This window comes from Hippichthys cyanospilos, chromosome 11 (assembly GCF_059441005.1).
Source record: "Hippichthys cyanospilos isolate Australia breed blue-spotted pipefish chromosome 11, RoL_Hcya_1.0, whole genome shotgun sequence".
Taxonomy (NCBI): domain Eukaryota; kingdom Metazoa; phylum Chordata; class Actinopteri; order Syngnathiformes; family Syngnathidae; genus Hippichthys; species Hippichthys cyanospilos.
Genome location: NC_142379.1, coordinates 7,129,715 through 7,152,761, shown reverse-complemented (window position 1 = coordinate 7,152,761; position 23,047 = coordinate 7,129,715). Strand labels below are relative to the sequence as shown.

At 39.0% G+C, this 23,047-nt stretch overlaps 1 protein-coding gene across 2 annotated transcripts; it reads left to right on the top strand.

Annotated features, from left to right (window-relative positions):
* The first annotated feature begins 1,790 nt into the window (after positions 1-1,790).
* On the top strand, positions 1,791-22,652 carry chrd (chordin). Of its 2 annotated transcripts, none has more exons than XM_088427432.1 (21): positions 1,791-2,066; positions 3,398-3,501; positions 3,586-3,712; positions 6,341-6,499; positions 6,643-6,760; positions 6,848-6,935; positions 8,785-8,926; positions 10,182-10,319; positions 10,487-10,569; positions 13,435-13,582; positions 15,344-15,450; positions 16,523-16,802; positions 16,892-17,133; positions 17,203-17,316; positions 18,131-18,322; positions 18,407-18,500; positions 18,789-18,845; positions 18,981-19,084; positions 19,976-20,239; positions 20,792-20,885; positions 21,662-22,652. In XM_088427432.1, exons 1-21 carry the CDS (start codon positions 1,925-1,927, stop codon positions 21,724-21,726), a joined length of 2,862 nt encoding a protein of 953 aa, XP_088283558.1. In that variant the 5' UTR covers positions 1,791-1,924; the 3' UTR covers positions 21,727-22,652. The 2 variants fall into 2 exon arrangements, with proteins under 2 accessions (XP_088283558.1, XP_088283556.1); XM_088427430.1 differs by having other exon boundaries at positions 10,484-10,569.
* The last annotated feature ends 395 nt before the right edge of the window (positions 22,653-23,047 follow it).

Genomic DNA, 23,047 nt, shown 5'->3' with positions numbered 1-23,047 from the left:
GTTCTTTTAATGGCCTCTTATTTCCGCCTGGAAATCTGCTGCTGCTGAGCCGTGTTTCTTGGCAAAAAAGTTTTTGGGAAAATTATAGATGGCTATTAATCCATGTTTCTTGCGTTTTTAATGGATAAAACGATAGATAGATAGATAGATAGATAGATAGATAGATAGATAGATAGATAGATAGATAGATAGATAGATAGATAGATAGATAGATAGATAGATAGATAGATAGATAGATAGATAGATAGATAGATAGATAGATAGATAGATGTCATATTATAGGCATCACTACAATAAATACAATAAATATAAATAAGTAGTATTATTTGATAAAAAAAAACTGTTGCTCAAACAATATAAATGAATGGCTTGTAGTTCACTATATTTAAAAGGAAATAATAGCCTGAATATGTTTTGACGTTTTGATCCCTCAGAATTTGAAAGCATTTCCAAATATTTGACTGCCACTATAGGGCGCTAAATGGTTAAGTTTCCTCCACATGTTATGTGTATAGTTTCAAAATATGAACTGGACATGTCTCCAATACACAAAATAGTCCCATCGCACCCAATTGCTTGAGTTTTGTGGACTCTCCAATGGACAATTTGGAATGTCGTCCGCCTAATGAATGGCTGTGTGCAGCGCAGGCGAAAAGCGTCGCTTAGCACCCTATGATGAAGTGCAAACAGGCCATCATCGACTCTCATTGCTGGGGGGGGGGGATTACAGTGTGAATCCCCACACCCTGTGGGAAGTGGCTCCCACAGGAGACGTTATGTGACATCGTATGCATTAAAATAACACCTTGGGCTCACACCTCTCTCGCTTTTGGCACACAAAACCGATTGGATGTGACACGTTTATGCGGCGCTGCAACATAAAGACACTCGAAGCGAGTGTTGCTTGTGGAAATATTTCCCACAGTCCCTGACAAGAAAAGTGGGAGAGGAATGTTGAAATATGGCAGTAAATGCGCCCACTTGTAACCGAATAGTGATTTTGCTCAGTGTGATTTTTTTAGGGTTCCGCAAATGGGGTTATGTAATTCATTTTAAAAGGGACATTTCTGGTTTCATGTCAATTTTCATGTCTAAAAATGCCCTGTAGATAAATGGTACTTTAAATAGCTTTTGGCACAAGCGATCACTGAAATTAATGACATCACAGCGCATGGAATTATAAGTAGGGGCGTCCAGGTTTGAGCTCCCTGTTCAGCCAAAAGAAACAATTGAAGGAAAAAGCAGTGCAGAGCCAGTACAAATTGAAAAGCGTTGTCTTTAACTATTCCAAATATTTTCATTCGTTTCTGTTAAGTCACTTAAGGTCCGAGCATTAAATGGAAGTGGAGGGTTCAGCCAACTAAAAACACTCACATGCACTTCTCGAAATCTGATTATATATATATATATATATATATATATTATATATATAAATGAAAATGTGAAACTCGTATAACCCAAAACTAATGTGATTGTAGGATTGTTAAGGGTCTGTTAAAGTTCTCCATATTTGAATGAAATTCTCATTGAATCAAGGCACTAAATAACATTTCATGGAATAGGTTTGTCATTTAGGGGCCCCTAGTGGTGGGTGTGGGAGGGGGAGGGGGGTCCAATTGGTAATCCAGCCTTGACCCACCCCCATTACCCATCCCACCTGCCCCCCTTCTCTTCCCAGCCGGTGGCTGCTACAAGCTGTCAGGGAAGCGGGCTATAAAAGTGAGAGGGACGGCACTTTAGTGGGTTCTGGTCCTGCACTGCACTGAACTTGCCACATCTTTTTCGGGGGGGGGTTGCTGAAAGAAGAGCAGCGCTGGGATAGATGACTTGAGATCTGTGTTTGCAGAACTGTTGGATAAATTGTGCTTCCTTTTTGCTGGGGGTGACGAATCTTGCGTACAGATCGCGCAAACTGACCACAGCGATGCTGGTTCCTCGTTCGCTCCGCACGGTGTTGTGCGTGCTCAGCTGCTTGTGTGCGTACTTGGAGGCCGCCTCCCGCAGCAAGACCCACTCGCTGCCTATCCAGTCCGAGAGAGAACCTTTGCCTTCCAAAGGCCTGTCAGGTAAGCTAAGTGCCCGATTACAATTTAATGTTTTTTTTTTTTTTTTTTTTTTTTTTTGGAGAACTACAGGAATTATCCGGACAAAGGATTTGCCTTTGCATTTTGTTATCTTAGTTTTCTTATGGCTTCACCATATTCTGCGTTGGTTCATGTGCAAACTGGCAAACATCTGAGTCATAACCACATTTGATGCATGTGTGAAATCCCCGCGCGTTCAAAGCCTCTTGCGACTTTTTACGAGGCAGCTAACCACCAGGGAGAGCGCCTCAGTGTGTAATTCTGCTATGGAAACTCTAATCAATCGACTTTCCATTACAAGCATGTGCTCCTTGCAAGATGATTCATTTCAAGCTCAAGTGGCTCACAGTTTGGATCAGTTGAAGAGTGCAATCACTTTAATAGGGGACAATGGAAATCTGTTTATTCTCTGCGTGCACAAAACTAAATCAAGATGTTACCAGTGAGCAGTGAGCTGAAACAAAAATGTACTAGTGTTTAACTACATCTCTCTTTAAATTTGATTAACAATTGATAGTAAATCTAATGGGTTGCAGCAGCCATGCAACTGCAAATGATAACACGAACGTCACATTTAATACCAGCTTGTATACTCCATGTTGTATATCTCTTTTTTTTCTGAAAAGAACGGATCTGGAACATACAGTAGAGTCAGGGATCCTCTGATAAACGCCCAGTGGAAAGTTGAACAGCTCCCATGCATGGATCATTGAGATGAGGCAGTATGCGAGACTGTGAGAAGCAAAAACCTGTGAAGCATTCTGGGAGTTTCATTCCCCTCCAACATGCCAGGGCATTGAGCTGTACAGGATATTGCTTGCAAATTTGCATATTTTCTTTGTAGCAAGCGTTGTTGTTGCCTGTAAAACACTAGGCAGTAGAGAAAGAATGCCAAGTAGTTCATGTTCTCATTCTAAATACATTTGGGTCAAATAAAAAACAATTTGGGTCAAACATAAATCAAACTATAGGGCAAAAAAAAACATAGTTTGATTTGACCCAACTTTCTGTATTCATTTTTGTTATTTTAGAGTGAACACTTAAAAGACAGATTGAAAATAATTCAAATTGGGTCACAAGGGACAGCCCAAATTTTGAAAATTAAATTGGATTAAAAACAACCCAATCATGGTTCAAAAGAGGACTGCCACATTATGTTGTAAATTTTACCTAACTTTCTGGATTGTTTTCTACAAAACAAAGCCACTTTTGAGTTTGTCTTGTACAAATTTTGCATTTTGGAAGGTTGTTTGATGCGAACATTAAAATGAAAAAAAAAAGTAACATTTTCCATTCTATATTTTTTTCTACAGGATGCTCATTTGGGGGTCGATTCTATTCACTGGAGGACACATGGCACCCAGATTTGGGGGAGCCCTTTGGTGTGATGCATTGTGTTCAGTGCCACTGTGACCCTGTAAGTTTTGAATGCATGCCTTCTTTACTGTATCAATCAAATGTGCTGTGGTTAAATATATACATCACCAATGACGCCATGCAGCAAAAGAGTCGTCGCGGGAAGGTATTTGGGAAAGTCAACTGCAAGAACATCAAGCAGGACTGTCCGGATCCACTTTGTGATGACCCCATCTTGCTGCCAGGACACTGCTGCAAAACCTGTCCAAAAGGTAACTAACATGCATGCCATGTATGTTAAAAACTGTCTTTGTATTGTCTTCTCTCATCAAGTTCAGAAAAGATGCTATTATTATGATCATTTATTCATTTTTACATCATTTTTACATCAATACATTTTATTCTTATTCCAAGCAGCTTTGAGAAAGCGCAATGACACTGAAAAATAGTGAAGAAGAAATAGTGAAGAAAAATAGAGAAATAAAAACTGAAAAAAAAACATATTGTGCATATTGTGTATATATATATATATATATATATATATGTATGTATAATAAATTGCATACATATATAGCTACAGTACGTACGTGCCTACTTTTGGAATTGTTTTAGGGATAATCACGTGAATAATCAATTGGGCAGCATAAAGAGTGATTAATTCAGTACTTAGAATGGGAATAATCTCTGGATAAATGATAGCTACAGCAAATACGCAGCCGATTTATTTTAGCCTCATGGTGTTGCCTACCGTGTTTGCACTGTTGCACACATACAATTCCATCTAATTAAATATTCCTCCCCTGACACACACTTATGCACACAAACACACACTGTTCGCAGGTTCATGCTGCTTATTCAGTCGATTGGGTGTTTTTTTGGTGTCTGGTAATGGAATGAAATGGAAAAGGTAAAGCATTGCAGCCTACATCAGCGGGACAACACTGAGTTCAGTGTGTGTGTGCATGTGTGTGTGTCTCGTGTCAAAATTGGGACAGGGTCAAGACTGTGTGTGTGTGTGTGTGTTGTGGTCACGTTTTAGGGAAAAGTTTGAGTGTGTTCGTCTTAGCTTTGGCACAAAGGCAGCTTGTATATTTGTGTAAGTGATGGAAAAAGTGTGTGTGCGTGCATGTATGTGCGTATAGTGGTGCACCTGAGCATTCAGTATTATGAGTTTGAGAGACTTGAGTGTGACACGACCCAGAAGCCAACTAGAGTGTGCAACCTGTGGAGCAGTGACGAGTGATGATGTGTGCATGCAAATAAGACACCAAGAAAGAAAGCAGCAGGTACCATTCTGGTGTTGATTTTGGAAAAATGATCGCACTACTGTACACTGTTAGTTTTTTTATTTTCATTTTTCAAGTTCGTGCATATGAACATATTTTAATATGTACGTCTTGTTGTAAAGAGGAGAGTGTTGTAAAGAGATTAAAAAATAAATTATTAAACTAAAATCTATGCATGAAATGTCTGAGAAAAACCCTTAACCAGTTTTTTTTTTTTCAAATGTAGACATATAGTTTTATTTTTGTGGCAGATCATAATATTTATATACAGAAACATAAGCATGGCTTTAGTCATTTATCTTCTCGGAGACACGTTGAGTGATGCAGTTCTAACCGTTTACTTTCTGTTATACGTGAGACGTATACGTAAGTCCCAGGTGCTGGTTGCAATCTTTTGTATTGCCATCTGGAGAAATGGTGCTGTTTTCTTTAGTCAATCACTATATAATTAGAAAATAACCTTATAATAAAACATTGTCCATCCTGCCTGTCACAGACTAGCTCAAAAAAATGAAAACAAATAAAATAAACTGACACAAACAAAGGGGCAGAAAGGTAATTACAGTGTGTAACATGTTGTAAACAGTATATTATTTATTTCAGCTAAAACATTTCTCTTATCATTAAGATTGCATGCTGCGTGGACAACAGCATAGTGGGGTCATGCTAATTGCGTATGCTAATTCTCACGTATGCATGCTAATTCTTGCGCCCAATATAGTCAAGCTAAGATGTTTACGTTGCTGATTAAATCAATAAAACACGGTTGCAGTAGTTGGGTCGTGTTCAGTCCGTTGTTAAAATAATTTGTATGATTTTGGACTCACATTGTAATCGCTAGAGGATGTTTTGAAACCGCTGTCCCTCGAAGGACTAAATTAATATCGCTAACACCAATTAGCATTAATTACTACATAGTCATAGTGCTGAGCTGCATTGGCGGCTTATAATTTTAGCTCACTGGTAGTGAGCAACTCGGCGATAAGGTCACAAACCCCCACTCAAAACAAAATGTTAGCTTATGAATTACAGGAGGTTGGCTGCTGGAAAAGTAGATTTTTTGGGGAAAACAATTGGGCACCTCTGGTTTAGAGTCGCCCATTACTTTCTTCTGGACCTTTTGGCGGAAAACCTGGTTTTTAATGGTTTGGGAAAATCTTTGTGAATGTTCTGAACTTTTGCCTGTTGCATAAGTATTGCTGCAGAATTATGTATTAGCAGGATCCATGGCGCCTCGTATCAATCTTTCTGCAAAAGAGAATTAACTCAGCATGAATTTGTATTAATTGGTGTCTGGCGTCTCCACTCTCTTGAGGCGCCTTCTTTTAATACAGCTTGTGTTTCTTATTCACTTGCCACACTTCCTCTTTGGCTGCCCATGTTCACATATTTCATCCTCAAATGCAAATTTAGGAACAAAGGCAAACAGCTGACACTATTGTGTCATCTGTCCACCAGACTTTGGGGAACATGTAGAAGGATGTGCTTTGAAAACAAAAGCGAATACCTGCTTCAAAACCCATAGAGAAATGGTTATAATTGTTTCAAGTGTTATTTGATCTTAATTAGATGGGTTTAATTTCAGACGTGGGAATTTATTATTCGGTTCTCTAGGTTCAGGCGAGGAAGACAAGAAACAGACGGACCCGATGCTAGATAGCTTTGACTTTTTCCATGAGAAGGGCAAAGGGAAAGAGGACGACCTGCACAAATCTTACAACGACAGATCCTACTTAAGTTCGGAGGACATGGGCCCTGAGGAGAGCCGCACTGGTGAGCAGAACACCCACATTTCAACGAGCAGGTCATGCAAAAAACAACTTGAAAACTGACATCACTCATGGCATATTTATTCAGATTTTTTTTTACGATGATTTAACACGTTTTGTTGACCAAACTATTCACCCTTTCTGCAGACTTTGTAGCATTGTTGACAGGAGTGACAGAATCATGGCTGCCGAGCTCCAGCTCGGTTGCCAGAGCTCGCTTCTCCTTGACCAGAACCAGCCTGGCCTTCTCCATCACATTCCAAAAGTAAACAGTTGCTAAGAATGAGCAAAACAAAAGCTTAAAGTACCGCAACAATTTTACTTGTCTAATGAATATCTTTTGTTATTGCAGAATGGCCCGTCCCAGTAAAATCCTTTTCCTGGGTACAGATGGTGCCACTGCTTTTGAGTACAAAGTCCCCAGGGGGCAGTCAGACATGGTAAGATTTCATCTGGAACAAGAAATCATCTTGCTTCTGTTAGCTGTGTTTTTATGACGTGTGCGCGGATGTCTGTGTGTTTCCTGAGAGGGAGAAGAAGTTCCCTGGTGATATATGAATTGACTCCGTGACTTCTTTTGCCATAACTCATGCTGCGGCAATAAACAGCATCACGCACACATAGTCTCTGGCTTCATCCCTGAAACATGAACCGCTTTGGTTGCAATCAACCGTTACTCACCCGAATGTAGAAAATGGGTCATCTTGAAGAAACTGCCTCAAGTGTTAGCATCACATTCAAACGGTTGAAACTATCCTCATAAATTAGTCGGCGGACATGTGTGTGAAACACTATTAAACTTAAATGTATGTCTGCATACTGCATGATTAGAGACGTGCCAAAAAATGGATTCAGAAAAGAATCAAGATTTTTTTTGCTAGGATTCAGAATCGATATAAAATGTCCCAAAATCGAATTTACACATATTAACACATATTTACACAAATTAATTACCAGCAAGCTTTATGCTACCAACACCAAGACACCATCCATTTCCTTAACCACTTGCCCTCACAAGGGTCGGAGCTTCCTGGTGTCTATCCCAGTAGTTTTTGGGTCTTCTAGTCTTCTAAGTGGGGTACAACCTGAACTGGTTGCCAGCCAATCACAGGGCACACAGAGACCAACAACTATACACACTCACAAACACACCAAAGGGTATTTTGAAGTGTCCAATATACCGATCGTGCATGTTTTTGTGAATTTGGGCGGAAAACGGTGTATCTGGAATGAAGCCACACAGGCACGGGGAGAACATGCAAATTCCACACAGGAATGCTGGAGTCAGAACTGAACTCAAAACCGCCATGGAAAATCAAATTCAATCTCTGATTAAGGTTGCTGAGAAACCACTAGTCAATTACGATGCATTGCAGAATACGGTGCAAGTCTCAAGCCACCAACCACATGGTGCATTCAAATGCAGCTGGACATTTCAAACCCAGACAAAAAAACGTCAATCTATGCATTAAATCTTAATAAACGCAATTATGTACACATTGTGGGCTTTTTATCAATCTAATAAAGAATAGAGTGGCAGTATGGGTCCACACAAAATGTACTTCCCCTACAATTCAAAACTTTATAAATGAAAATAAAATGCCCCTTTAATGTATCCATTTGCCATTTTTCTGCAAATGAGTAGGCCATGATGATTTCTGCACACCTCCACTCAATTGAAATAGTTGAATCAAAAATGTTTGAACCCAAAATTGATTCTGAGTCAAAATGTTGATCCAAAAATCCGAATCGAAATGATTCATAAGAGAGTCAAAGCTTCCCCGAGCTATTGCGCCGTGTCTAAAGCTGTCACTACATATCACTTCCTGCCAAACAACACACATCACACATTCCATTTCAGGCTGAACACACATCTCCGTAAGGCAGGAGCCCCTTAAACACAGGTCCCAGAAATCGGCCTATTATTATTTTTAAATAAATGTCAGCGTCGAACACCAGACATCCAGGAAACACTCCGGCCCATAAAAAAAGAATGAAATGGGATGAGGAGGTCGCCTGGGCAAAACGTTTGGGAAGGAGAGGATATTTCACTTGTTACATCACCGTCTAGTGAGAAGACAAACACCATCGCTAATTAGAATGGAGATTACCTCTGAACTCTCGAGTTATGAGGTGCCGGCACGCGCGCACATTTTTTCACTCGCGGCCTAGGGTTGAAAGAGAAGTCACTTGTATGATGTCTTGTCTATGTGACTCATTGATAAATTCTTTTCTGTAGACACGAATAATCTCACACTGCCTAATTTTGTCTTTGTATTATGTGCATAGATCTGCGGTGTATGGAAAAATGTTGCCAAGCCTCTTCTAAGGCAGCTACAGAACGAGCAGTTGCGCATCAGAATGAGCACGTCGACCACCACACATGAGGAAGTGGAAGGGAAGATCATCAAACACAGAGCTTTGTTTGCCGGTGAGCTTTTTGTGAGACTTAATGCTTTGAATTTACTGCCAACTGACTGATGCAAAATTTGGAATGATCCTTAGCTAAGTTAAAAAAGGAAGTCAGACATTTTGCTTCAAATCAGCAATTTTGCGAGTATTTCAGTGCTCATACCTGGAAAATATCATAATAGGGAAAAAGTGGCCAATCTTGTGATGATTTCCAGCCTGATTTCTGTTTATTAGCTCCTTGCGGCCTAAATTTGAATTGATAATTGACACGTCTAAAATACTGTTTACTTTTTACTGTTTTCTCATTCCTTGTTTTACACTCATTGCACATTTTGCTTGGAAATTAGCTGCAATGATGCAGCTAATGTTGTGCTTTTATACATCATTTTTATACATCTTCCAAGTCAAATGGTTTCACATACATAAAGAAGTAAACAAAATCACCTTGAACATGCGCAGCTGTGTAAAGAAAGTCATTTCAGGTAATGTAGCTTCATGCACATTTTAAAGGGACAGTGTATAAGATTTGGACCGTTTTTCATTAAAAAGAATAAATCAAATAAATTTAAATTTAAAAAACTTGCAAATGAATGTGTTCTCAATGACTAACAGTATGTTTAAAATATAATCCTAGGTCTAGTTTTCATTAAATGATTTTAATAGGGGTGGCACTCCGGAGGCGGCCATGTTTGGTATAACTACTGACAATGGTAAATGCAGCACCTGCAGCACCTCCTGCTGTTCGTAATGAAAAACGGTCTAATTCTTACACACTATCCCTTAAAAAAAAAAAAAAAAACACACACAATAATTCAAAAAACTCGTATCCTTCACTTCTGATTTCAAAACTACGAAGCTCTTAATTTGTTGTGTACACTGACTACTATGAGATGATTTAAAATGAACTTGGTATCTTCATCATATTGGCCCAATGAGGGAAGTTGTAGCTACAAAATTGCCTGTGACAAAAATGAGTTTGACACTCCTGCACTAGGACATCGCAAACGTCTATAGAAATACTTCGATACTTCAATGCTGGTGAGAATTTATTATCTAATTCGTTTTCCGTCAATTTGTGGTTGTCCAAATTTTTAATTTTGAAAATCTGGTCACCCTACCTTAGCTTACTTTTTGTTTTGTTTTTTTACGCTCAGTGTTTTATTTATAGCAGTCTGTAATTTCAGTATTTACAAAGTGGTGGAACTGCATGTAAATTTCCAAAGGTCTGTAAGTGAAGACAAATGCTGAGTTTGTTTATTATTCACTGCGAACAGAGACTTTCAGCTCAACACTGACGTCAGAGGAGGAGAACGCAGGCATGGGAGGCATCGCCATGTTGACGCTAAGTGACACGGAGAACAACCTCCACTTCATCCTCATCCTTCAAGGCCTTATAAAAAACAAAGACAAAGGTACTGAAAATGGGTTTCGTCTAAAATGATGTATACAGCTAGCTTGTTTGAAAAAAAAAGACGCTTTTGTCGAGATTTTTATTTCATCGCACGTTCTATCTTTCCATCTATTACAAATGTTACATTGAGGATTCATTTTTGTGTTGTCTTTTTTTATTTCTTAGCAGCACCACTTCTAGTTCCTATTCGGGTCCAACTGCTTTACAGACAACACGTCCTGAGAGAGATACAGGCCAACATCACATCTCATGTGAGTAATATTCAAAACAGTTCATAATGTCTTGTTTGAGAAATCAAAAAAAAAATAAAATAAAATAACAATCGTGCTTCATAATGGTATGCTCTAACTTTGAGATTTTCTCAGTAACATTCATGCCCTCTTCACTTTAATGTAAAAAATGTCCTTGCTTCCAAATGAAAGCCATTTTATCTGTATTATTTTTATCTGGGCTCATAGAACCGCTGTTACATACGTAACGGTCGTTTTATGGTACTGACATTTCATACAGGAAGTAAAACGTCTAATTGGCGGACTGTGCTTCTCACCATTTATCTTGTGTGTTTTACTGACATTAAAATGCAAAACAGTATCTATAGATTGCACTCGGTGGTTCCTCCTATAAATCGGTCGCTATGGGAACACAATTTTCATAACAACAATTTTGCCTGCGGGTGACTGACATTGAATGTCGGGCTATGTGCTACCAAACACACATTCTCACCACTTCCACATTTTCAATTTTAAAACATTGTCGCTATTAAATGAAAAGTTGTTGTTTACTTGGCTGACCGGGTGCAACATTTCACCCTAAACTCCGGAACCAAAATGAAACTACAAGACGGGGATAAGGTTGCCATGTATGTGTGAGAAGAGCGTCAGAATAAGCAAGGAATGTTTAGAAAAGCATTAATGAATAAAAATAATACTTTGGGAATGTTTAGGGTGACGAATCAACACTAGCAAGGTTAAAAGCTCCAAAAAGTTGAGTTTTCATGATAATGCATCTTTTAATGCTACTGTTCCACCGACATTTTACATACTAGTTGTAATGAACAAATAAACAGTGATCGAAACATAGCCTTTTTGGCAGCATGTAATAGGTGGAGAGGTTTTACTGTTTTGGTCCCAGGTTTAAAATTAGGGGGTTGCTATAGTTAAAGAGTCAAAACTACTGTGAGACACCCTCTCTTTCCCTGTGAAATGGATGTGGTCTGACCACCACATCCTAGCGTTGTTGTCAGCATCTCTCTGATCGAAACCAATGACTCTGAGACATGATAAAAGAAAAAAAAATGGATGAAAGCATACGGGGAAACAGCAAAGAAGAGAAAGTGTTCCATTTCAAGAGAGTGTCTCTTTGCCGGAGACAGATGTTAGGCCAGGATGAGAGACGAAGGGAGGCGTGCTCCGGAAGATGGACTGCATCCACACTTCTCACACATGCCAGTGGTTAGTGGTCTGTGGGCTCAGATGGATGGAGAAAGGAAAAGGAGGGGTGTGTGTATGTGTGTGTGTGGTGGTGGTGGTGGTGGGGGGGTTCGATGAAAGCAGAGCCTGGTTTTAATTCTCCCTGGAATGGCGTGAAGGACCGACGTGTCCCTTTCAGGTCTGTCGGCAAGCATGACCATGTGAAAAGTTTGCGCTCAGCTGCTGCCACTCTTTTTAATGTCCTTGAACGCAATTCACTGACTCATTTTGGATCAATCTCAGTAACTAGGGCATTCAAAAACATGTTGCACATCAGCCTGTAACGAGTGTTGACACCACACTTTGTGAAGTTTGGGAAGAACGCCAGTAATTCATGCCTAATTTTGCCCATTCCGTCCATTATGCGTTAAGTTCTTTTTTTTCCACCCTGCAAGGATTTATGGTACATGTACATTTAAAATGAGGTGCAATTTACATGCTAATTTTGAATGATGTTTAGGACAAACATAGCTCAATAAGTCATTTGTACTTCAAATAAATAACACAGGATGTTGTTATTTTGTTGGTTGCTTCAAACTACTGTATATGTTTTTGAGTTTGGAAAGTGGATCTTTTCCATCTCATGATATTATCGGTATTATATGTAGCGTTCTCCACCATTTGAAGGTGCATTAATGAATTTTAAATGTTAAAAAAAAAGAATTATGTGCTCAAGCAATGCTTTGATCTGCACAAAAGAGCCCTAACATAGTCATAGTAACAACCAGAATACTGTAAGCCTATTTAGGCATTTACAATAGTCTGAACACAAAAGATGCATTCAAGGAAGGTATCCGTTCCGAGATCAAAGCGTAAACATACACAAAAAAGATGGCTGACAATGATTGTTTTTTTCCTTCCAACTCGGACCTCACAGTTTATCTGTTTATCTGTATGCACTTTTCTTAATTGGAGATCAGAAAACGTCCCACCTTCCTTGAAGGCATCCTATGACAAGCGACTACTGTACATGGGTAAGGCATTTGATGAATAAAGTGCTCAGACCAGCTATTGGTTTGAAAGCAGAACAACTACTGGCTTCGTTTTTACTTGAAAGAAGGATAAATATTACAGGATAATAAATAACAAATGAAATACAGTCTGCAATGGGCTGGCAAACATTTCAGGGTGTCCTTCGCCTACAACTAAGCTGGGATAGGCACCAGCAAGCCTGTGTCCCTTGTGAGGATTAGTGGCTCTAGAAAATGGATGGATGGATAAAATATACAGTAGGAGAATATTAATGCACCTTTATGTTGACCATTTCTGTTCTAGTGTGCTGTCGGTTTGAAAGGAATTCGTCACAGCTGGTTTTGAAGGCATTGTTTAATGTGAATCCCAGTATGCCTTTAACGCAGTCATTTGCGTTTTAATGATATTTGTACTCTTGATGCACATGTGGTTACTGAATTTCTCGGTGGGAGATTTTAATGTGCTCTCACTCCTTTTTTTTGTTTTTTTGGCTCAGTCCTGAGCTCATTTTTGTGAGACGTGATTAAGTTGGAAACAGTTGGTGATATTTTATATGTTCGTTAAGGGTTTGATGAGTGTGGTTGTATCCAGGGGGAAGATGTTTTCACTTCAGTGACTTTAACGGTTTTCTCAATCAGCAGCTTAGTTTCAGTTTTACTGTTCCAATCTTTGCAGGATCCAGATTTTGCAGAGGTTCTGACGGACTTGAATAGTCGTGAACTCTTCTGGCTCTCTCGTGGGCAGCTGGAGATCACCGTGGCAACACAGGGACACCGTTCCCAGCAGATCTCTGGATTCATTACTGGCAGAAAATCCTGTGACAGTAAGTACAACCAAAAATATGTTTTGTTGAGAGCAGACCTGCTTCGAGAAAACATTTTATGTCCTCCGCAAAATAGCAGTGTGTGAGTCGTGAATGATTCTTTCAAAAGAACACATTTTTCAGGTGAAAGTGAGTGAAAAAAAGTCACGCGCTGAAACGATTCACTCTTCACTCAGTTATAACTAATCAGCATTGAGCATCATTGGGGGTGGGGCTCTACTGAATTTGAGTAAGTAAACATTTTGGCGGACGATTCAGTGAACAAATCTTTTCTTCCTTTAAATGTACTGAGTTTGACACCAATGCAGTTTGTCATTCCCACACTATAAGGAGCATCGGATTATAAGGCGCATAGAATAGAAGCTACAGTAGTGGCTGTGGTTGCATTACACATCCACAAGATGGAGCTGCACTAACAAAGCAATCAGATAAATCAGTCAAACTTTATTAATAGATCAGAAATAAGACTGAAGATGATTTGTGGAAAATGCTCAGTGAAGAATGGGGAAAAAATACCTCTTTACATGAAAATACTGTTTGAAGCAATGCCACGACAGATCAAGGGTTTAAAAGAAGATAATTATGGTTCAATTAAATGTTGAACTAACGTTTTTGAGTCAAATTGCAAATTAAAACTTTAAAATATATTGTTTTATTGATTTAAAAAGAGTTTCTGTATTGATTTTATAAATCACAATTTTGTTTTACAAAAACCTGTGGTATTCCCACCATTTCCCTATATAAATTGCTTCGAATTTGGAGCAAATACAGCATATAAAAATTTAAAACTGGGACTTATGAAATTTTAATTGTTAAAAATATATGTTTAAATGAAATGCAGAGGTAAAAATTGAAGAAATAAATCGGCAATTAAGTTTTTTTTTTTGTTTTCTCCAAAATGAAAAGCCGTGGTTTATGTGCACCAGATTTTAAGGCACACTGTCAGCTTTTGAGAAAATTGAAGGCCATTAGGTGCGCCTTACAGTGCGAAAAACACGACACAGGCCCTTTAGTGACGCAAAATTCACGCTCGCTTATGTCTAGGCCTCAGAGATGTTCTGCCTTTGGGTGGAAAAAAAACCAATCACTGTAGCAAGTGGTGAAATGGTTTTTATTCCTCACAGATCTGAGGACAAATCACAAGAGTTTGCATGTTCTTCCTAGGCTTGCATGTTATTTTTCTGCCAAATTCAGCTCTCTTCCATATTATATAACGTACCTATTGGGCTACTTAACTAATATATAGATGATAATTGTCAATATAGGTCCTGTGATTTGCTTTTCCTCCTCTGTTTCACAATTCAGTCTCTGAGTATATCAATGGCGTTGTTCGTTCAGCTTTTTTCCAATTGTTTTTTTTTTTCATTCTCATACGGCACTATTCCCCCCTCTGCTTCTAATTCCTCCCAATCCTTATAAGCCGGCTGCATTTAGCAAGGGTTACCTCATTTCAAGGCTTTACCTTGGGTGTGTTTCTGTGAATGCGCCAGACAGCGCGACCACATATTCTCTCATCATACTGGTCTGTTCGGTCTCACATAGGATCAGATGTTGCTGGTCATGTGCCCTGGTTGACTTTCTAAAGGTTATGTGCATGCTGGACTAAGAAGCAAACATGACAGTAATCATTGCCTCATTTTGCATGCTGTCAGAATCTGTAGCAGTTTTAAGGGAGGATTACTCCGTGTGGAGTCTGAGTAATATGAGCATGAAAATATTCTTAAGAAGATTTTGATGAAAGTCACTTTGTGTGTGGTTCAGCCATCCAAAGCGTGCTGTCCAGCGGTGATGCACTGACTCCTGGGAAGACAGGAGGCACGGGCTCTGCCCTCTTTAACCTCCATGATAACGGCACGCTGGATTATCAGGTCGGGATCTGTTTGAAATTTGAACTCACTTCATTTATCTATTTTTTTTTCCAATTATTTTTATATTAAGTCTACCATTGGTTCTGATGCTTCAATGAAGTTTTCCGCGGTTTACATCCATCCATTTTCTAGAGCCGCTTATCCTGACAAGGGTCGCAGGCTTGCTGGTGCCTATCCCAGCTGATTTCATGCTGTAGTTTTTATTGATACAATATAGGAATATAGAAATATAGGAATTTAGAAAAATTGTCTCCCTACAATTTCAGTTAGGGCCCATCAAAAGTAATTGGCTAAATGGCCTATATTTGCTGATTTACATTCAAATACTTTATCCATTTACAGCGATTGCATACAAGTAACACAGTTAGTGCACCTTAAGTGCTAAATTACCTAAAATAAATTGTAAATGACATGTAATTAAGGAATTAGTTGATTTACGTATTTCATTTGGCTTAAGGAAGCTCCAAAAACGACTGGTAATACATGAGTTAAGTGCTAAGGTAATCAATTACTTTTGTATCTATAAAATTAAGTAAGTACTCTCGTATCAAAGTAATAAATTGCTATATCAGTCAAACAGCTAAAATAGGTCCTGAAGTAATTAATCTTGATTAATCAACTTTGTCAATCCCTTAATTATTTAAATTAATGTATTCTTAGGTAATCAATTACTTTAGTATATGTTTCATTTAATACCTGTAATTTTCAGATCCTCCATTTGCCAAACATTTGAAAAAATGAAAAAAAAATCAAATATCTGGGATTGAATGGCTGGACTCCTAAAGAAAATCTAAAAACATGTCTTTGGGACTGAATTTGTTAAATATATAACATGAAATTTAATGAAAAAGGAAAAAGATAGTGATTATTATTATTATTATTATTATTTCAAACAATGTATCTAATGTTGGCCACTACTTTTCGAGAGGAACAGGCTTATAATTGAAACAAATACAAATGTCTTGGAAGAAAACACATGCTATTTTGTTCAGTAACATTTTTAAAATCAACCGCCCGATTAATCAGTAATCCTAATTTCAATCCAAAACTCATCTCTGCCCCCTATATCCAGATTCAAGTTGCAGGTCTCACAGGCGACATGGTCGGCCTCACAATTGAGCTGAAGCCGCGACGACGAAACAAGCGCTCAGTACTGTTCGACTTGACTCCAGAATACAACCAGGTTACGGGAAGGGCAGTGGGTAGCTGGAGTCGCTTGGAGGCCCGAAACATTCACATGCTGCTGCAGAACGAACTCTTCATCAATGTGGCTACTGCGCAAAACCAGGAGGGGGAACTAAGGGGCCAGATCAAAGCACTGCCCTATAGTGGTCTGGAGGCTCCAAGGCACGGTAAGACTCTTTGTTTGACACAAATATATCCATAATACATTCACAATACCATTCCTCCATCACACAAAATTGTTTAATTCCTCCTCTAGAGTTGCCCATCCCTCTTGCTGGCCACTTTGTGTCACCTCCGGTTAGAACCGGCGCTTCTGGTCACGCCTGGGTGTCTGTGGACAAATATTGTCACCTTCATTATGAGATTGTTGTGGCGGGTCTCAGCAAGGCCGATGATCTCACAGTAAACGCCCACCTGCATGGCCTCGCTGAGATCGGAGATCTGGGTGACAGCAGTGTCAACCACAAGAGATTGCTGACTGGCTTTTATGGCTCTCAGGTACGTCGCTGTGAACGCAGAGTCCACAGCGCGCAAGAACAGAACCAATCTATCTTGTCTCTTGTCCAGGCTCAGGGAGTGTTGAAGGACATCAGTGCAGAATTACTACAGCACTTGGACCAGGGAACGGCTTTCATCCAGGTCAGCACCAAGCTGAACCCAAGAGGAGAAATCCGTGGGCGGGTATGTAATGAAAAGTTCACTTCATCGTTGTTTTGTGGTCTGTGATTTGTAACATTTTCATTCAGAATATGTTTCACCAGAAATTGACATGGGGAGTCGGATTAGTTTTGGGGGGGTGTTTCCAACAAAACCCTTGCAGTCAGATATCGAAAAAATATTCCTCAGAAAAAACTTGACACGTTATGTTATCACTACAAGCATAGCTGCACGATGTTAACATTATCATCGCAAGTGCGCTTGTAAAACATGTATATGCCAGGAAGGGTATTTTAAGGCGATGCTTGCAGATTCTAACACCCCATGCTGGAGCAAGGAGGGGATGCATATGGATGGGCATCAGCCTCCTCATGCAGCTCGGACTGTCGTGGTGACCCTGAGACTACTTCTGTCTCCCCCCATTTAGAATATATTACCTTAGGGTGATCAAGCATTCAATATTAAAAACTGGTACGCGCCAATTTTGCTGAAAATCGTCTCAAAATATTATTATCATCAGTAAACATTCTCACCAGCAAATTTAATCACTCGTCACTCCCTCACTCATTAGAGTCTGATTTCATTTCCCATGACTCATTGACACAGAAGCAGGAAGTTGTTCTAGTTTTGGTATGACTTGAACGTGGTGGAAAACATTTTAAATTTTAAATTGGTTTATTGTATAACTCACAATGACAACTCTATTCGATTGACATAAGGCCGAAACATTAGGGTTTTACTACTGAAAGGACTAAATAACTTTAGCATACTTTCTAACATGCATAGAGCAGCATATTTCTCTCTTTCAATTTCCTTTCCAATTTTGTCATTTGTCCAGGTTCATGTGCCCAACAACTGCGAGTTTGGGACTAAAGAGGACGCAGATGAGGCCGAGTTTGATGACCTTTTTGTCAAAGATCCCGAAGTGTTAAAGAAGGACCCTCATACCTGCTCCTTTGAAAACCAGTACCACGCTCATGGATCCCGCTGGACTCCCAACTATGATAAATGTTTCTCCTGCACCTGCCAGGTAAATACAAATAAACAATGAGAGACAACTTCTTATTCAATGTTGACCCTATTTCTAAAAGAATACATTTATCTCTTTTTTTAGAAGCGAACTGTGATCTGCGATCCAGTCATTTGCCCAGTGTTGACCTGTTCCCAAACTATCCAGCCTGATGATAAATGTTGCCCAATCTGTGATGGTGAGATTATTGCTTCACGACATTGATATTCGAACAAGGTCAGGAGAAATTGCCTGATTTCACTTTCTTGGTTGTAACCATCTATCATATTATGCCAGCTACAGTATATAGTGACAGGAGAACAATGTAACGGTCTTCCACTAAACGGAAATAAATCTTTTCGCCTTTTGAGAAATTTTTTAACAGTTTATTATATTTTTTCGTGTGTTACAAACAGTACTGGTACTACGCATTCCACTTTTGCTCTGTGATCACCAATTATGTCTCAATTCTTGTCTTGCCATCCAGAGAGGAAGGACGCAAAGGACACAAAAGCTCCAGAAAAATTGGAAGAAAATCCCGAAGGTGGGTGTATTTTTTTCTTCCTCTCATCTGGAATTTGTTCGTGTCATGTGTCTTTTTGCGAGGATAGACTGCAAATCATTTGGGTATTTTCCTGCCAGCTGTTGTCGACTTAACAATGTAATGTCTTTCTCCTAGGTTGTTATTTTGAGGGAGACCAGAAGATGCACGCCCCAGGAACGACATGGCATCCTTTTGTACCTCCCTTTGGTTACATTAAATGTGCCGTCTGCACTTGCAAGGTATACATGCACCAGCACTCACATCTGGCTTTACTTTGGAAGGCCCCTAATGGGTCATTTAGCTCCCAAGAAACAGGCCTGAATACATGTCTCACGAGTTCACTTCAGTAAAACGGGGCAATAGAATAAGCATTTTTTTCTCAGAAATGGCAAACCGAGAGTTGAAATGCAAAGGAAAAGTTATTAACAGAGGATTATAATTAGAGTTCATACTTATTGCCCAGGTCCATCCATTTTTTAGAGCCGCTTATCCTCACAAGGGTGGCAGGCTTGCTGGTGCCTATCCCAGCTGACTGTGGGCAGTAGGCGGAGGACAAAATGAACTTGACATCTATAGCCGTCAATAGCAGTGAATTAATTCATAAAGTTAACTTTTATATTTTACATGACTCATTTTTTTAAACGCAAAATGCGGAATAAATACGAGCTGCTCATCTGCTCAAACTTTACGGTACTAATAACCACTTTTAAGTTTGTTTTCTACTCTCAAATGGCTTCCCGCATTGCATTGCAGCCAATCCAGTGTATTAATGTGCCTTGTAAATTGTCGTTGTGAAATTTAATTGCCACAACATTCTAAAATCCATTTCATGAATTAAGAAAAAATATAAAACACCACGTCACACTGCTTAAGGACGCCAAGAAACCTCTATGATGATTAAGCTGTGATTGTAGAATACGACACAAGTCTCAAACGTTAGCGCTAGCTGTTAACTGTGTTAACGTAATCGAACATTTCAAACTCAGATAGAAATACGTTTTTTTAATCCATAAAGGCTGACACGATAATGAGGGTGACATTATCTGTGTATTTTTCCTAATTACAATAAATGGTCAATTAGTTTATAAAAATCATGATTTGATTGTATTAATGCTATCCACCGCTTGCAGGGTTCAACGGGTGAGGTACACTGCGAAAAGGTGACGTGTCCGATGTTGACATGCAGTCATCCAGTGAGACGAAATCCGTCAGACTGCTGTAAAGAGTGTCCAGAAGAGGACAAGACACCCGGAGACCTGGAACACACTGACATGATGCAAGCAGATGGGCCAAGACATTGCAAATTTGGAAAGAACTATTACCAGAACAGCGATAACTGGCATCCGTGGGTACCATTGGTGGGGGAGATGAAATGCATCAACTGCTGGTGTGATGTAAGTGTTGTCAAATCTAATTGCGAAGCCAGTCGAAAATAAAACAAAATGTTTGATTCGAAACCAGACCAATTTGGATTTTTCATTTAACCCAAAACGCAGCGATGCGAAATTACTTTGCTGTAAATACGATCACGGTTACATCGTACGTAATGTTATAGGAAACAAGACCTATGTTTTTCACAAAAGAAGAGACCTGTGGTGCGTGAGAAAACCTAATTGGTTGAAATTTCCCTTGACAATTATTAGGCACAGAAAATGAAATAATCAGTAAGTAAATATTGCGCTTACATTCTTCTGATATCCAAAGTAGCTTGCAAACTGTGCTTCTGCCAGATGTCTCACCAAGGTTTGCTTTGGTTTTCCTTACCAGCTCTAATAAATAACAGTCAGTGTTTTGTTTTGGAGCCATGGTCATTCCCTCTGGATTTAATTTAATAAAAGTGAAAAATGAAGCAGCGGCTTTTTCTCTGTGTGTGTGTGTGTGTGTGTGTGTGTTTTTTTTTCTTTCATTAACACATCCAACTAATGTTCCTTTATTATTTCCCACAGCATGGTGTGACTAAATGCCAGCGTAAGCAATGTCCAGTGCTGACCTGCTCCAACATCACTCGCAGAGAGGGATCGTGCTGTCCTGACTGCAATGGTAAGTGCATATCACGCCTCTGAATCCTAAAACTGCAATTTCTCATGAATTTGAAATCAGAAATTAAATATTAAATACATTTATCAGAGGTGGCCATCTTACATTTTTGCTGGTGCATCATTTACAATCCCGTCAGTATATGGACACGTTGTTGGACCGTTGTTTTTGTAAATTTATTTAAACGTGAGCTTAATTTACTTTTTGAAGGAAATTTAGAAACTTCTATCTTGCATTTCCTGGGTAAGCGTCATTAAGAGTGAGCTTTGCAATGTGCCTATTGGTTACTTGAATGGTGTCATCTTTTGCATGTTCCAGGATGCTTTGCTCTACTATGTTCAAGCGATTAATTCATTCAAATATTTTTAAAAATGCAACTATCACAAAAAATCTCTGAATACTTCATTATAAACATTGTCTTTAGGCCCGTACAATGAATGCGTTGAGCAATCGTGTACTGGATGCATTTTAATTCATGAAACCGTGATTGAAACACTGTTCAAATATTGACTTCCCAACCATGTTACCAATGAGGAGACAGTCGTACTCAATGCAATACATCATATATGTTTTTCCCTCTTAATAGTAGCTGTTGCATACTTATGCTGTATGGCTGAATAAAGATTTTATGGAAATTTGGAAGATTTAACTGAGTAACTTTCAACAACGGTGCCTAGTGGTAAAGGTGGAGACTATTAAAGCGATGGATTAACATGACAAATAAAATCTACAGTCCTGTCAATTTTACCGTCATCTTTTTTGTCATTTTTTCCTTATAGATTCAAAAGACGAAGATGAAGTCAGGATGAAGGCTCTAGACAAACGAACAAGCCGAGGACCCTGACCTAACAGATAACGCTTGAAACATCCCCAATAATAACTTTGCCAAACTGACCCTTCACCCAAGCCCAGAACTGCCCCCCCCCCCCCCCCCCCCCCGCCATCTCCCACCCACCTTGTCGTCAGCTTTAAGATTGTAAAGAAAAGAGAGGAGCACAGGAGGAGAATCAGAAAATGTTTAACGAATGACAGTCTTTTCCTTGGGATCGTTGACCTTCGAAATGACCAAACAGACACGGCAAACCTGCAGCCTTCTTCTTCATAGAAAAAAATATTTAGCAGCTTGACAAGGCAGCTTTTGAATGGAAGCTACGAGCTACTAAGTGAATTTCAGTTGAACGTTGCTGACAGGTCTTGTATTTTGGAGCACAGCCATAGCTACTGTATTGAAGCTACTTCGAGTGCTCTCACTGGACAATGTAAAGACATGTATGATTGTGTGAATTTGTCTAAAACCAGATGTGTGTGTGTGAGAGTGTGTGCGCGGATGTAAATGACAGCTAATCAGCTGTACGGATAGACATGACTATGTACTGGGTTGCAATGCGAAGTTCAACTTTGAGATAAGAGTGAAACAGGGACAGCTTTTGTTTTTGTTTGTTTTGGGGGCGTTTCAGTGAGTTTCCAAAAAAGATTCTTGTCCCCTGAGACTGTATTTCCACACAAGTGAACCCGTCGATGTTTTTCTTTCTCTTTTTTGGCAGCACTAAGATCGCGCATTGAGGAGCTCCAAGATACTCAGCTGCTTCTTGTTTCTCTGTTAACCTTGAGCCTTTTGTTGATCTCAGTTTTGCTCTGCTTCACTTGTTCATATTTTGCCACCTGTCAGTTATGAATTAAAAATGTTAATACTGTTTTTAAGAACAGGAGGTTTGTTTGTATTTGTATTTATTGAAATGTTTGGAACCCAATAAATAGAAGATGGTAAAATATTTATCTGTGGTAGTGTTATTGCTGACTTTAATCAATCACTTTAGTTTTCTGCTTCATTAACTTCATTTTATCATTGATTTTTCTATCAGGTTCCATTGCACTATACAAAGGAGTGAATTATTGAAAATGTTCTGAATACTGTAAAATACAATATTACAAAAAAGTTAGCATTTTTAGAGAAAAAGTAAAATTAGTAAGGCTAATTTTTAGATAGTTACAACGTTGTAAGACTATTACTGTATCAAATTCATAATGTATGAAAAATGAACTCTATATGTTTTTTTCTTTTTTTTTACATTTTTAGTACATTTTTTCCTTCACACGTCTACAGATTTATTTATACAGATTTATGGCCGTTATTTATGATGTAATTTTACAAATTGTGGCCCTAA

Bases quoted from the DNA above. Each gene is read 5' to 3' on its own strand.
- chrd (XM_088427430.1), top strand. From the start codon at position 1,925: ATGCTGGTTCCTCGTTCGCTCCGCACGGTGTTGTGCGTGCTCAGCTGC. The intron at 6,936-8,784 runs GTAAGATTTCAT...TTATGTGCATAG, and splicing joins CCAGGGGGCAGTCAGACATG to ATCTGCGGTGTATGGAAAAA. The intron at 17,317-18,130 runs GTATGTAATGAA...TCATTTGTCCAG, and splicing joins GAGGAGAAATCCGTGGGCGG to GTTCATGTGCCCAACAACTG.